The 15,969-nt window shown below is 44.1% G+C and overlaps 1 protein-coding gene across 6 annotated transcripts in view; it reads right to left on the reverse strand.

Annotated features, from left to right (window-relative positions):
* Positions 1-6,089: 6,089 nt before the first annotated feature.
* Positions 6,090-15,969, reverse strand: part of GRIA3 (glutamate ionotropic receptor AMPA type subunit 3) — a 279,988-nt gene continuing 270,108 nt past the window's right edge. For 4 of the 6 annotated variants that reach the window (XR_003522558.2, XM_027607886.2, XM_027607887.2 and 1 more), the window contains 3 exons: positions 15,362-15,476; positions 12,577-12,824; positions 6,090-8,327 (listed from right to left, as the gene is read on the reverse strand). Coding sequence is in view for 5 of the 6 variants with exons in the window: in XM_027607886.2 (XP_027463687.1) it covers positions 12,579-12,824; positions 15,362-15,476 (361 nt within the window). In the remaining variant the exon portion in view is untranslated. Of the gene's footprint in view, positions 8,328-12,565; positions 12,825-15,361; positions 15,477-15,969 lie in introns of all 6 variants that reach the window. The other 2 variants (XM_027607889.2, XM_027607890.2) reach the window with 2 other exon arrangements.

A 15,969-nucleotide genomic window follows, 5' to 3' on the forward strand; every position in this document is an offset into this window, starting at 1 on the left:
GGGTTATTTTTCCACTCCCCCATTTCATTCATTTGTTCATTAAACATGTACAATTCTGTTTCATTTGTGGAAATGACTAAGAGAGACTCTGCCCATGGTCTCGGCCAATGATCTAGTAGGGAAGATGATATAACATTATAGTGCTATGAAAAAGGCAAGCACTACCAGGATGGAATAGAGAGAAAGTCTCTAACTCCATCCTGGGGGGAGAGGACAGTCAGGAAGTTTTCCCAGAAGAAATGATGCCAATTTGGTCTTACAAACTATGAGTTAGTCAGGCATAAAGGTGAGGGGAAGGGAATTCCAGGTAGGTGGAGAAGCATATGCAAAACCACGGAAGCATGAAAAGACATGGCAGGAAGACATGGCAGAGCCAGGAATTTTCTGTAGTTGAATATGACAAGGTCTTAGTGCAGTAGAGAATGGAGGTGAAGAGGTGGTGAACAACGAAGCTGAAGAAATGGGCAAGAGGCAGGTTATGAAAGGTCTTTTATGGTAAACTAAGGGATTTACTCTTTTTTTATTTTTTTAAAGATTTTGTTTATTTGACAGAGACACAGCGAGAGAGTGAACACAAGCAGGTAGAGTGGGAGAGGGAGAAGCAGGCTTCCTGCAGAGCAGGGAGCCCTATGCGGGGCTTGATCCCAGGACCCTCGGATCATGACCTGAGCCGAAGGCAGCCGCCTAACTGACTGAGCCACCCAGGTGCCCTGGGATTTACTCTTTTTTTAAAAGAGATTTTGTTTATTCATTTGAGAGAGAGAGAGAGAGTGAACAGCAGGAGGGGAAGAGGGAGAAGGAGAGAGAGAATCTCAAGCAGACTGCACACCCAGTGTGGAGCCCGACATGGGGCTCTATCTCACAACACTAAGGGATTTACCCTTATGCCACAGGGCAATGAAGAGTGACAAGATCCAAAGAATCATTCTGGCTGTAGTGTGGAGGGTGAATTGGGGGAACAAAAACTGCAAACAAGAGGAACAGTTGAGGCTATTGAATTAGGTCATATGGAAAGTGTTACAAGCTCAAACTAAGATAGGGATTCACAGAAGGAGTTTTCAGATTTCAGAGTTAAGACTTGACTGAGGGTAAAAATGAGGTAGGTAGCTCACAAGGTTGATAACCGGGATTCAGTTTCTGGATTGGGTGCTTGTGTTTATGGTGGTGATTAACACCCTGTCCTACTGTCCTCTCTGCATGGCCCAACCCTCTGCGGCAGTGGCAAGAGTAAGGAAGGAGAGCTAAAGAGTAGGCTGCTTAGATTACTCAGAACGCTTACACAAATACACATGCTTGGCTTTATAGAGACTGGATGCAACCCCCCTATCCATTCTTTCCTTGTTCTTTGTTTGGTTCCATGCAGGCTCCTCCTCATATCTCCCCGAGCGTTATGAGAACCATCTTTTTATATTATGCTTCCAAATGTGATTTGTGTAGCTTGTCTGGAATCTGCACATTCCTTCACTGGTGACAACTCTAGTTGATTTTCTTCCATGTGAGTGCAAATCATATTATAATTCTGAGATCCAAAAGATGAGAAGAATCATACACTTACTTTTCACTGCATCTTATAGCTCTTCAGGTTGATGTTAAACTGACCTATTTGTTTTTTTATTGTCATTGTACTGTGAATTCTGCTTCTGAGTGCAAGCCCATTTTTCTCAGATCGTCACATCTACCAGTTCTAAAGTTTATTAGATTTATTCCTATATTTTTCTTTACTCTTTATCAATGGGGTTTTAAGTCAGGATGGAGACTCTTTTTTTTTGAGATGGAAATGGGGACTTGAGAGACAGCATAATACGGGTGGAAATGGAAACTATGGGATAGTTTCCCAGATAGATACCCAGAGAGAGTGTGCAAGGGGAGAAGAGAGGAAGAAACATGGTGGAACTCAGGAGAACACTGACATTAAGAGATAGAAAAGGAGACCAGGAAGCAGGAGAGAAATTAGCAGCAACAGGGTAGGAGGAAGACCGGGAGAGAGTGCTGTTACAGAAGTCAAAGGAATAGAGATTTTCAAGGTGGGACAGGTTAATAGCATCAAATTCTGGAAAGAGGCCAAATAAGATAATGACTATCAAGTAGGGCAAAGTAGGGGTTAGCAAGCTTTTTATGTAAAGAGCAAGTTAGTAAATATGTTAGACTTTGTGGGCAATACTGTTGCAAGTACTCAATTCTGCAATTGTAGGGTGAAAGCAGCCACAGATAATATGTAAATGAATGGGATGGCTGTGTTTCAATAAAACTTTATTAACAAAAACAGGCAGTGGGCCACATTTAGCCTGTGGGCCAAAGTTTGCCATCCATTGCTATAAAGTGGGATTTGCAGTTTACTGATGACCTTGTCAAGAGCAGTTCTTCTGGAGTGGTGGGGTAGAAGCCATAGTACAATTGCTGAGGAATAAGAGATGGGGAGTAACAAGTTTTCCAAAGCTCTATTGTAAGTGGGGAAAATGTAGGCCTTAAAAGTCATTACCAGGTTGAGAGTGGGTTTCCAGTCTTTCAAGAAAATTAGCACTCTCATGGGGGAAGATGGCAATGTTGTTTGGAAATATTTGTAAAACTGTTTCCTCCATCAGCCTACATTCAAGGTTCTTGCGAGCTGTTGCCAGAGCTTTGACTTGTGCAGGCTTCGTGACTATTTATTAGGAAGAATTTAAATCAGCCATTTTGCTACAGAATTGAAACTCGGTGAAACCACTGAAAGGCCAATTTTGCCAAATCTGCTGGCACGGGGAGAGGATTATTTCTTAGGCTGACATTGCAGCTTCTTTTATACTTGTATTTACTTTTTATTTATTATTTATTTTTTTGAGAGTGAGTGAGCAAGAGAGAGTGTGTGTGCGAGTGGGGAGAGGGGCCAAGGGAGAGGGAGAGAATCTTAAGTAGACTCTGTGCTGAGTGTGGACTCCAAGGCGGGCCTCGGATTTCAAGACCCTGAGATGACCTGAGCCAAAATCAAGAGTCGGATTCTTAACTGACTGAGCCACCCAGGCACCTTGGTTCTTTTATACTTTTATAGCAAGGGCATTGTGAGTCAATAAATAAGCAAATATCTCCTGCTTCGAGGGTGGCAGGAAAGTGATCATTCTGAGGTTCTCAGCAGCTAGGGGCCTACAAGGGCCGGGTGTGACCCTTCAGTTGAAGAGGCTCACAGCTTTGGAGGCACAAAAGTTCCACCTGACTGTATTAGGAAGCACACATCTGAAGGAAGAGGCAGGAGGAAAGTCTTCATGTTAGGCTCCTTATAGTTCTTTTTCTGAGCTAAGTGCTGGGCATGAATGCATGTAGATTCATTGTCTACCTTGCCACCAAGCCTGCAGGCCCCCTGAGGGCAGGAGCCAAGTTTGCTCCTGCATCATCTGTGACGTTACAAGGACAATGCCTGTCAAAGAGAAGGGCAGCTTGCCTGTTCAAATGAGTTTGTGAACCCTCGGTTTTGAGGATGCGAAGGAAGTGGCGGTAGTTTTGGGACAATGACAGACCCTCCATAATACCTCCCTCCATCCTCTCCTGACAACAGTGACAAAAGGCCTCCCAGGAAGCCTTTTGAGAAAGCCCAAAAGTGTGCCCTGCATCTTCACTGAATATGAATGTCTTGTCTATGACTCCTAGTCTTAGATGTGCGGGACATCTCCTAGCACCTCATTCTTTGGCTTTCAGTTCTAGAGGCAAGTTTCATTAATTCTCCATGCCGCTTTTCACTCTCTTCTAAGTCCAGAGTGATGGGGGTGAAACCGTCAGTCTCTCCAGTGGCCTCAGACTCAAAAGAGGCTTCCTGTTGGGATGCCACGTTCTGTGTGTGCCCACAACTGAATGCAGATATATTGCTGCTGAGTGTCCTCTCTGCCAAATGATCTGGTAATAAACTGGTGCCCCAAAGCCCAGTCCAACGGGGTGAGGATAAGAGGGGAGGGGTAGGGCCTGGAGCAGCTGACTAGCTGGCTCTGATTGATAGGAGGTTTTGGTGATATAACTGGCTCGTGGCCCTTCTTGAGACAGCATGTTACTCTATCTTCTGCTTCCCGGAGTCTGCATTTTTTTTAATGATTTTATTTATTTATTTACATATTATCTGTGGTTGCTTCCACCCTATAATGGCAGAGAGAGCATGAGAGCATGAGTGGGGTGAGGGACAGAGGGAGAAACAGACTCCCCACTGAGCAGGGAGCCCGACAAGGGACTCGATCCCAGGACCCTGAGATCATGACCTGAGCCGAAGGCAGACGCTTCACCAACTGAGCCACCCAGGCGTCCCGCAGGACTCTACATTCTGAGGAATAATGGTTCTGCTTCTTGCTTCTCAATGTGTTCTCCTCCTCTAGGTTCATCTCCCCAAGTCACAGTCAACCCTCTCTCCCCACCCAATATCAGGCAGATGATTTACAGTTCTTGCCTGAGCCTACCAAGGTTTCCTTGAGTATATTTGCCTTTCCCATTGGAAGATTTTACGATGCGATTGGATATGAATCTTGACAGGCAAGGAAACCAATGCAGGGACCAAGGGGCATTTTCCTTTGGTGCGTGGGCAGGGGGCATGTAGGATTTGAAGCTCAGGACCGTTTTGCAGACCTGGTTGGCAAGTCTGACCTGATGTGTAAGCAAGAGATATAGCTACCTGCAGTGTGATCTGAGAAAGACTACTCGTATTCCTTTCACTTCTCCCTCCCACCAAGGGGGAAAAAAACAAAAAACAAAAACCTAAACCCCACCTGAACCCAAATTGCGCTCTATCATCCTCTGCCATAGCACCTAAGAGTGGCTTTTCCTTCGGCGTAAGCAATTGAAAGTTCCCGTTAAAATAGAAATCTATTATTTCAAAAGATCTGGGGGGCATCATTTGGTACTTGAACTGATTTTTATCAGCCACCCCCCCCCCCCACCAGGGAACCACTACTCCAATCTGGTCACTGAATCTGCTCCCTAGGGACTCAGTTCTCTGCCGGTGAGACTGCTGTGGGTGTCCCAACCGAAGACGAGGAAAGCAACTGAAGGGTCATAAAGCATGATGGTTGGCCAGCCTGTTGCCATTTCCGAGGACAGTGAAGATGGGAGGCCTCCCGACCAAATTAACCTCAGTGTGTTTACATCAGCTTACACTTGAGAATCTTCTGAGAGCTTTCCTTTCCCACTCTGAGTTTTCTGTCTCCAAGGCCTCGTGCTCCCTGTTCCAAACTCCACAACCCCGGATAGCTTCCTTCCGTTGTCACTCTAGCATCTCAGCTGCCCTTTTCTTCTTTCCTGGCTCAGCAGCAAATGATCCCTTCCTTCCCTCCTATCATTATCCCCTGTTTCCTATGGGGATCAGAATATAAAACTGGCCTCTACATAAACACTTGCCATATGTATTGGATAAAACCGTATTCCATATTCAGAATCTACAAATCAGACTAGATCTGCGGCCTTTCATTTCTCTTGCAGAACCGTCGTAAAATCAGTACAGTCCTGAGTTCATTACTTCTCTCTGCACTCTAGATCAGTGACCCTGGGTGGAATGAAGTTTCTTTTCCAATGGAACGTGAAGTTACTCTCAGGAATTCAGACCGCAGTACAAACTGTAGCCAGTTACCTAAGAGCACCAGGACACATACTTTGTAATGATGTGGGCAAGCAATTGGAAGTGTTATTGAAGAACATCAATGCTTAGTTTGGGCACTTTGCTGGGAGGTCAGATCTGGAGAAGGGAGGATGGGAGACCAAGGTTAGGGTCAAAGCCTCTGAGGAGAGGGTCCCCAAAGGAGACAAAGAATGGGAACGGAAGGCCCTGAGGTCAAACTTTCCCTATCAATGAAGTCCTGCTTCTTGCTGCTTGTAGACACCAACTCGCTGTTGGTGATCCCCACAATCCTAACCTAAGGTCTGGGTGGCACACTGCTATTTAGGTCAAGGGCTCTGAGCCTGACTGTGTGTGGTTGCAGTTGAGTGTCGGGCGGGGGTGGCGTCATCCTTTATGAGAATCACCGGCAAGGTGACTGTGACATCGTTAGCAAAGCTTCTGGTGGGAAGCAAATTAGTGAACAATAACGTCTTGGCACCTGCATCCAAGTAAATTTTAAACAGTCAAAGCATAGACACGGAATGCTTTCTTTACAATTTTATTTACAAAATGTATTAAAACTTTGTACAATACCTCATGGCAATGAGGCTCCGTAATTTATGCCCACACATGCAATTTACGCTTTTACGGCCATTAGTTTGCTTGGCAATTTTTCTGTTCACTGAAGTACAGCTTTAACAACGAAAAGAAAAGAATCGGAAAAAAAAAAATCCTCAAGTGACTACCGCCAAACTCCCATAGCTTGAAGTTAGTAGCAGAGATTTGAAGCAATCAATGTTTTTTTTAAACATGCAAGTTTTTAAAAAATAACAAACCAATTTACCTGCCTCTTCATTCCCAGTGAAGTTTCCTCTGAAAAACTGATTTGAGTCAATAAACATACATTTCTCTTTATACAGTGCCTCTGAAAACATTTGTGTGTAGGTCGGTTGATTTGTTTTATACAATTTCACATTTGCACGGCGTCAGCTTCCTGCTCTGGACATCATAGCATTCAGAAGTTGAAAGTCACAGGTTCATGAAAACAAAACAGAACAAAAACACAACAGCTTTCTTTTGTTTGTTCAATACCATTTAAAATTTGACAGGTGAGTTATTCGCTGATGACACAATTTTTGGAATCAAAGTTTATATTACACTTTTCTGGAAACGTTTCATTGGAACGAGACTTCTTCCTTCCTTTTCTGAAGACAAGAGCAAATGGGCAGCGAGTCGGCTAAGCATCTAAAGGTCACACTTGGGAAATGAATTCGAACTCCTAGTTTTTACAGTCTGGAAACTTCCCAATGCACGTCACTGATGAGAGCGAACTACTGAACTACAGAAAGCATACGTCATTATATAGGAGGTAATTAGTGAGCGGAGACTATTTCCTCTGACTGTTCTGATAATGCCAACGGCAGGTGCGCAATTAGTTACTTGATAGCCCGTGGAGCAGTGGAGCGTTCTTCTGAGAGAGCCAGTGGAGAGATGGCTCCGAGCAAGGACCTAGGAATGATGCTGAGGCCCTGGGTTTAGCAGTAGGTTTGGGAATGCGTTTTAGTCTTTGCAAACTAGAAAAGGACACATGCAGTCTGACGGAGAGCCACGGGCAGTAACAGGCAACAGCTGGGAAGACAGACCTAGCAAGAGTAAAAGTCGGACTGAGAACTGTGGTCTGAACCCACTGGCCCGCCTGGCGACGCGGTCCTGTCTCCGAGGTGTACACTTGAAAGGCATATACTTAGCAGAGAAAGCAGAGCTAGACACAGTGTTGTTTCTGAGAAAGATACTCTAAACACATTTGGGAGTGTAGGCAGCATTTCCCTCACCTCAATGCTAAATACTCAGCTGTATTGACTCAAAATGCACACTGAAGCAAGAAAAACAGATCTGTGAGCTGCAATTCCAGGCTTCTTGGAGAGCCCCGGGATCCGTTTTAGGAAAGCACCGAGAGGTTTGCCTGATAGTGCCCCGTCCTTTGCTACACACAAAAGTCAATTTCGAAAGCTCTGTTAATCCCTTCACCGAGTGGGAAGTTATCAAAGCATTTTCATGAAACCATTTCAAGAACACAGAGAAGTCAAGGCTTAGTCCCTTTTCCAAAGTGTTTGAATTTTCTTATGTGTCGCATTTACATTCTAAAGATACACACATTTCAGCAATGTTGAAAGGAAAGAGGGTGCACACAACATCACTACCAACAGGAACTACCAAAAACATCTGGTCAGCAGATCCTAGAAGAAATGCCAGTCTGTCTTCCCAAACACAGGGAGTCAGAGATTTTTTTTTTTAATCAGGAGGAATTAATTATTTTAGCTGAGATGGGCCTATTTGCTGAACTGGAATTAAAAATTTTTTTGTGCGTATGTGTGTGTGCTGTGTGCGTGTGCATGTGTGTGTGTGTGTGTGTATTAAAGAACGTGGTGTTTGTATATTGAGCAGTGGTATCAAAGAATGGCTTTTGTTGAATTGACTTTTTTTTAATAAGATTTTTTTTTCGCATACTGGAATCTTGCATGTCCATTTTTTTTGTTGGTTTTATTTTAATTTTTTTTCAAGCAAAGCAAAAAGATTTCAATGATGGTTTGCATTGTCGCGAGTCTCAGAGTGTTCCGTAAGGCACTGAAGGAAAAAAACATCAGTTTTTCCTATTGAAAGGTCATTGCACCATCAGCAATATTCGTGTCACGCCCGACACCAAGGAGAGTGAAATCTGGCTCAGGATCCTTGAAGCAGCCACGTTTTCGGTGATTCCTCTCATCACATGCCGCCAGTGGGACGGGACCTGCAAAGGCAAGGGGGTAACTTCCATGTGAACAGGCTTTCTCTTAGGGATTTTGACGTTTCTTATGGCTCAGTCTATCTTGGACGAGAACCATGAGTGTTTTCTCAAACTGGCATCACTGGGGCTGCACCCAGTTTGACTGGCTTTAGGCAACAAGTCTATTTAAATTCTCTTTCCTGATGCAAATGCTTTGCCATCGGTTAAATTAGGTTCCTTCTCTACTGTGCCTTGTACTAAGGAATATACGGATGTCACATGAAGTCTAACTCCAGGCATTGATCACTTAGGATGCAGGTAGACTAGGAAGTCTTGGTAGCATTTATATAGAGATGTGCAGAACAACTAACCTGCAGGCTGTATTCTGATTGCAGAACCTGTGGCAGGGGACTGTTTACCTAAGACAGAGGATAAACAGTGTTCTGTGTGGCTTGCTCAATTGAAATCCATTTGACTGCGAGAAGAAAATGTGCCGTTCATTGCTGGAAAGGTGACAGCTTGTCTCTCTTAATACCTACAGCTTTGGTTATTCCAATATGAAAATAGCACATGGACTTTAAAGGGGCAGCACATACCAGAAAGAGGTCAGAACGGTGGTACCCAGGCTTGGCATCCATGGGGTCTTTGCTTGGATGTTAGAGGCCTGATTGGGATGCTGATGCTGCCCCCACCGTAGGAGGGATTAACCTGGGCAGGGCATTCATTTGCCCCTGACTCTGAAGCCCGCAGGGCACTCTCCTGCTTCCTCTTCAAGCTCATACCCCTCTCCTCCATCCTTTCCCTCTATACCAAGGGAACCCTTGTTTTTCTCCTGAGCCGACAATTTCCCCAGCAAGAATGTTTATGCATGGGCTGCAGAAGGAAAATTGATCATTTTGAAAATGGGCCACATGGACAAAGTTAACATTTTCTGGGAAGACAAAACGGAACTGTCTTAGGGGAAAAATGGAAATCGTTTCCCTTAACTTCAGGCATCTTGAGGTCTTGAAAATGAGAAGCATTTCAAAAATATTGTTGAAGAAACCAAAGAAGCTAGAAGTAGCTCTTGACAGCAATGGGGAATTTGGGAAGAGTCTCTTAAGACAATTAGCAGAGCCAACTCTAGGGTGCAGGGAATCTGGAACACTCGGCGGCCAGTCACCTGCCGAGGCATGCTTGGGGGCCACCCTTCCAGGAGTTGGTCTTTATTAACCAGGTTTCACCTGGATCATATTTTTGCAGGTGATTTGCCCTGGAGTCAGTTTTCCTGAAGAATTAATGGTACCACAAACTCCTAAGGCGGGCTCTGATAATTAGCAATAAAAGTAAAATCTCAGGGTGCCTCTTGATCTCTGTGCCCCTGCACAGGCGGTGACAGATTGAGGCCAATTCGGAGAACTGGAAGCCTAATAACTAGGTAACAAATAAGTCCTTAGGAGGTCTTCCAGAACTTCGTGGGAATTAAAAGATGGTTGGATATAGGGCTCACCCTTCACTTAACCAACATTACGTGACCAAACTGGCTGAGAACAGCAGAGAGGTTTCTGTTTCCTGCTCAGCTTGCTGTGTGCCTCTTGGACTGACACATGGAAGGATTTTTCTGGCATCCTCTGAGGCTTTTCCTTCTTGTGTGGAGACTTCACATAGACTCAGAGGACAGATTTGTTTGCTGAGGGTTTCCCCAGCTTTTCTTTTCATCCTAGGATGGTTGCCAAGGTGCTAGCTAACTGGGCCCTAACCACATTGGCATTGATGTCTATTAAATGTGATTTTTTGCCTCTTTTAGCCTGAATTTTGCCTCACAAAGTGGATCAACCAAGATGACTAAAGGGAAGCCAGGGAGACAGATGTTGTGGCAATCTTGTTTCTGGGTTTCCATTTGGGGACTGCAACATTCTGCCCAGAGGCTTGCCGATCCCCAGCTTTCTCTTTCTTTCTCTTCCTCTCTTTGTCTCTCTCTTCCTCTTTCTGTCCTTCCCCCTCTGCCCTTCCCTCCCTCTTTCCTTTCCTTCCTTAAGTTATATGCCCTGAGATCATTTTCTCTAGAATCTTACTACTCCCTGGACCAGCAGCAGCAACATGGCCTGGGAGATTGTGAGAAATGGAGACTCTCAGGTAGCATCGCAGACCTGTTCAACCTAAACCTGCATTTTCATAAGTTCCCCACGTGATTCATGACATACACTGATGTTTAAGAAGCACTGCTCTGGGGCTTTAACAAGAGACTGAGGCTGTAGTAGTCGAGAAGTAGAGACTATAGCTTCCCGGATGGAATGGCTGGTAATAAAGAGGGTCTGGGGCCTGTGTGACCCCGAGTCCTGATACTTGTCTCAGAAAGATTCTTTTTGGGGAAAGCAGGAGATATTGACTATACAACCTCACATGCAATGTGTAAGAAGTGAGGCACATGCCTTTTTTGGTAAAAAAGTGGGACACAGACTTAGGATCTGCTTTCCATTTGATGGGATCCCGTTGGGATTTCAAGGTTCCTGGAGGCCACCAGGCCATGGGTGGTTAGAGGCAGAATGGTTTAGCAAAGGGAATCCAGCTATGGGAGGAAGGAGGACTGGGTCCTAGTCCTAGAATGGCCACTACCTAGTTGTGTTGCCTTGAGCAAGTCACTCGGCGTGACTGGGTCTTAGTTACCTGAAAGGGAAAACACTTCGTGACCCATTGCCTCAAATGAGGCAATAGATGTGAGAGCACTTGGAAAACTGTTATGCCGATTTCAGATGTATTCTTTCTTTGGATGCCAGTATTTCAGAATTTGGGATATAATTAAGGTAAGCTGAAATCACCCATGTTCTACTCTCTGAAAAAGCAAATCACGTGCCCCGAATTGTAATGGACGTATATAACATACTCAAGAGTAAAATATTGTAAGCACACTGGAACATGAAACACTTGCATGCAAACAATGCTAATTACAGATGGATCTATGTATTGTCCATTCAGCAATGCAATGGGAACACTTAGTGGGTTAGTTCATGTTGTGGCAGAGGGTTGCGGTCTGCAGTAGGAGAGAATAACCAGCAACTTCACCAAACAAGATAATGCTTTCCATGGTGAAGACACATGATTTATGTATGATTTATGTGCATGAAATATTATTTAAAAGGAGGCTGAATTTCGTTCCACAATGTGAAATACAAGGAGATCAAAATGCAAATACTGCATTTGTAGAAACTCGTGAGCATTCAAGGAATTCGTGTTGATGTTGACTCATGAGGTAAAACACCTCCCACCTAGAATGAGGGCTGTGAAGTTGCTAATTGTTCTGTTCCCCTTCAGATAGGTGTGTTAGTGATGACAGATGCACTTGGAGGTAACAAGACTATATTCTCTTAAACACTTCCAGAATGGACAGATTAGCCCACTTCAAGCTTGCCTTTGAACACATCTGAGCTACTGGTTGGGGTAGGGATGGGGGTTTAGCTGTAGCTGCCAGAGTCAAGGTGGCATCAGTCAGGTTCATCTAAGTATAGATTTGGGGCAGCCAACAGCAGGGAGCCTAGACTGTTCTTTGGGAGACACTTACCTGAATATCAATTCCAAGAAAGGGACAACAAAGGAACTCAAAGATTAAAGAAATGGTCTCAGGCTTAGGCTTAAGAGAACCACTGTGCCCTTACAGAAGCACTGCATTTGTCAAGACGTCAGTGCCCCACTCCCATTCCTCACTCTACCATAGGTTCCAGGGCCGCTGCTTTCTCTAGAACTGCACTGTCCAATACGGCAGCCACATGCGACCACTGAACGCTCGACAGGTGGCTAGTACGAGTTGAGATGTAGCAGAAGTATAAAATACACCCCAGATTTCTAAGATGTAGCATGAAGAAAATAACATAAACTATCTCATTCACTTTTGATATTGAGAACATGTTGAGATGAGATCTTGGATATGTTAAGGTAAAGAAAATGTAGCATTAAATTAATTTCACTTGTGTTACTTTTAAAAAGTGTGGTGAGTAGAGCACTTCAGATGATACATGGGGTTCACATATGTGGTTCACAAACATTCCCATTGAACAGCGCTGCTCTAGAGAATATCTTCTCCTTTTGGATCACACACCACAGTACGATTACGACGGCGCTATTAGAAAAGCAGCACCGCCTGACAAGAAAGTGCAACCATTGTTCTCAAAGAATCAAATGGTTGCAAAGAACAGACCATACTTGAAACAACAAACTGAAGTAAAAAAACAGAGAGAAAGAGAGAGAGATTAACATATAGTAAGGTAAGGCTGATTAGTTTACTAGACCTTGACCGTACCCCTAGATCTTAACACTCTCTGTTCCATACACGTTGTAGCCTTCTCTGTATGTAGCGTAATTTTGAGTGTTGGTGGCAGGAGCAGGCTTAAAGTTTTGGGTGTTCTTTGTGAGTTTCATGCGTTTGGACTCTGCCCGTGATTTGTAACAGAATTCTATCAAGGCCACCATCATGGCCAGCCCCAGACCTCCGACAAGTATATAGAAAACGCCTGCCACATTGCTCAGGCTCAGAGCGCTGGTCTTGTCCTAAGAGAAATGAACAACGCGATTAGTTCTTGGGGAAAACACAAGCAATGGGACATCACAATACATGACAACTATATAGGATAGTTCTAAGTTGCAAAATAACTAAACATTGATGTAAATAAGTGTTATGAGTCGACTCTGGCAACTGGCTGATGTTTCACAATGGCCTGCAAGATGGTAGATTGTGCTTCTGTTGACAGTTGTGGTCCTCACCTAGCTGTTCATTTACTTTGACTCCTTAATTCCTTTGGTACCTCAAAATGGTGTCAAGGACTAAATAAAACAGCACTTGGGCACGGGAGCAAAAGTGTAAACACAAGCCCAATTCATTCCTCCGCTGGCCGCAAAGTGCCATTTGCCAGAGTTGAGATGTGCCATAATCTCTAGAAATGTAACACTCTTTTCATTTGGGAACTTGAAGCACTCTTTCCCCTCTCTGACCCGCAACGCCCCTTTCTCCCTCATTCTCCCTGTGACAAACTTGTCAACAACTTGTCTTTAAGATACCAGGTGAGAATATTAGAGGTTCCTGATATTCTTCTCTGAGGAGTTACTTAGCGAGGGTTTGTTTAAAAGGGATTAACTCTCCCCTTTCCCCTGGTGGCTGAGAGATTGCTCCCTTTGGGGACTGGTTGCTGAGCTCGCATCCTCAGGGCAGCAAGTCTTCACGCTGCTGGAACAAGGGCCCAGCACAAAGAATTGGCTCCCTTCCATCTTCCTGAGAATTTAAGGAAAACTGTCAGGAGGACCCACTGGGTCCTGAATTGGCTCCATACAAATCAGAAAGCTTTTCTAAAAGGCTGATGATTAAAAAAAAAAAAAAAATCCAGCTCATTTTTAGCTTTACTCCAGGGAATGTAGTGAATTATTAAAAAAAAAAAATACTATGCTTCTCTGTTTTCTATTTAAAATGGGAGAAAAAAATTGAGGAAGCCGGTCAGTGACTTTCAGGTCGAACTGTGCAAGTCTGACTATCTGCCTGTATGAAAAAGCAAAAACTGAACTGCCGAACAATGGAAAGAAAAAAGTTGGTGCCTTGAGCCCTACCTTGAGGTAGGACACACCAAGGGCCCGGAGCCTTTCTTTGAAAAAAATAAAATAAAATAGCATTTTGTAGTCTTTTTAGAGGGAATGTAACCATTTTGCTGCTGAATGCCATTGAATGGAATACCCAGATTGTCACATCAGTAAATTGGATATCGTATTGACATGGTAACACAGTGAACAGATAATGGCCACGTCCTAATTCTATTGCTATAGGAGCCAGCACTATACTTGTTTACTTTAATAAGAAGGCCAATTGGAATTGAATTGCATGGTCGGGGAGGGGGTATGTGTGAGCCTCACGTCTACAACAACCTCTCAAATAGTCACTCTTCTAGGGTGAATGACAGGTAACTAGAGAAGTGGGAATTTCTGTCACTTATGAAACAATGGATCATTTCCTTAAGGAGGCTGGCCAGGCTCTCTGCAAGGAATGCCCCACGGTCCACTAGGAAATGGACCAGTTCTGGCAACCCTCCCTCTGCCCTGAGATTGCTCCACGTATGTGGTATTTGACAGGGGAAAAGGACATAGCCTTGGACATAAGCCGCGTTAGGTCATAGCAACAAGAACAGTTTCCATTTCTACGTATTTAAGTTTCACAGAATTCCCTGTCATGGGATGTGGAAAACCAGTAGCAAAATGGTTCACTGCACAGGGAAATGAGTGGCATTTCATGAAATGAATTAACTGATACCACAATATTAGTTCAAAAAAAGGCAAGGCAAAAATTGAAACTAAAAAGAACTTTCTTAGGGGAGCAAAGGGGGCAGGAAGGAGGCGGGGAAGAGTGTTTCATGCTTATCAATGTGATGTTATCCTGACAATGTATACCCTTAAGGAGCATGCGACTAAATTTCAAAAGTATTACGTACAGAGATTCAAATGACACCTTTGGAAGAGAGAAGTGTGACAGACTTAATGATATTTGAGATCCATATAGATGCTGAACTCAATATGACAGCAGCTGGGAGGGGGCTAATCACTCTGCTTACAGAGACCAGTCTTTATTATTTCTTTCTTTGACTGTTTTCACATGGGATCGACATAATGTACAAATAACCAAAGGTATTTACAACTACAAAGTCTCTGACACTGTAAGAGGTTAAGAGAAAGTACTGTCACAACTGGATCTTTTTTTTTTTTTTTGGTTGTGGTTGTTGTTAGGTTTTCTCTTTGAACTTTCGAAATGTGAAATACAGTAAAACCCCCTTATAACACAGCTCTGTCTTTTCACAGCTTTGGAAGTGCGGTGGGCCTGATTGCGTTCCAATGTCAACACTAGCTCGGTCCGCTCAAGGTCAATGGTTGATGCTCTGCAGCAGGTCTCTGCCAGCGGGGCGCCCACCTCGTGCCTTTAGCGCTGGTGTTATAAAGGGGTCCCACTGTGTCGGGGGGGGTGTGTTGGGAAGGAAAGCCGTTTTGGGGTAGAAAATAAACAGTGGTTCAAAATGTGATTGCTAATCAGTACAAAAAGACCTTCAGCGACTGACCTTACTCCCGGAGTCCTTGGCTCCACATTCCCCCTTATCGTACCACCATTTGTTTTTCAGCTTGTCTAAGATGCCTTGTTCACTGAGTTTCAATACTGCAAGGTTTACAGGCGTTCTTCACGTGGGAAATAACATAAATAACATTATATTATGTTATTTTATGTTATTCAAGCTTCAAACTACTTTAAAACTATAGAAAGCGATAAAGCAGGGGGCCCTGGCCACAGAGTAATTTTAGAACACTGCAGGCAACCTGAGCATTACCTTATAAAAAGTTAACACTACAGCAACGCTATATTTACCAGGGCCTGCCCATATCGCTTTGAGTAATCGGCACACACTGTTAAATAATGAGGATAGAAAAACAGGCACTCCTCAGATAGGCTGTGTGTGGTGGGGAGGGGGTCTCCCCCCAAGTGACAATCGTCCGGCGGCAGCTTGTGGTAGCTTTGTGGCGGAGGTGTGTTAGGTTTGATCTAACCGGGTGTCTTGTTGTACTTCCAGACAGAAAGCAAGCTCTATGGAGGAGCGGGGGGGGGGGGGGGGGGGGGGACAAGACAAAAGGATGAATCGGAACAGAAGAGAAAGTAGATTCTATGTACACAACG

Source organism: Zalophus californianus, chromosome X (genome assembly GCF_009762305.2).
Source record: "Zalophus californianus isolate mZalCal1 chromosome X, mZalCal1.pri.v2, whole genome shotgun sequence".
Taxonomy (NCBI): Eukaryota; Metazoa; Chordata; class Mammalia; order Carnivora; family Otariidae; genus Zalophus; species Zalophus californianus.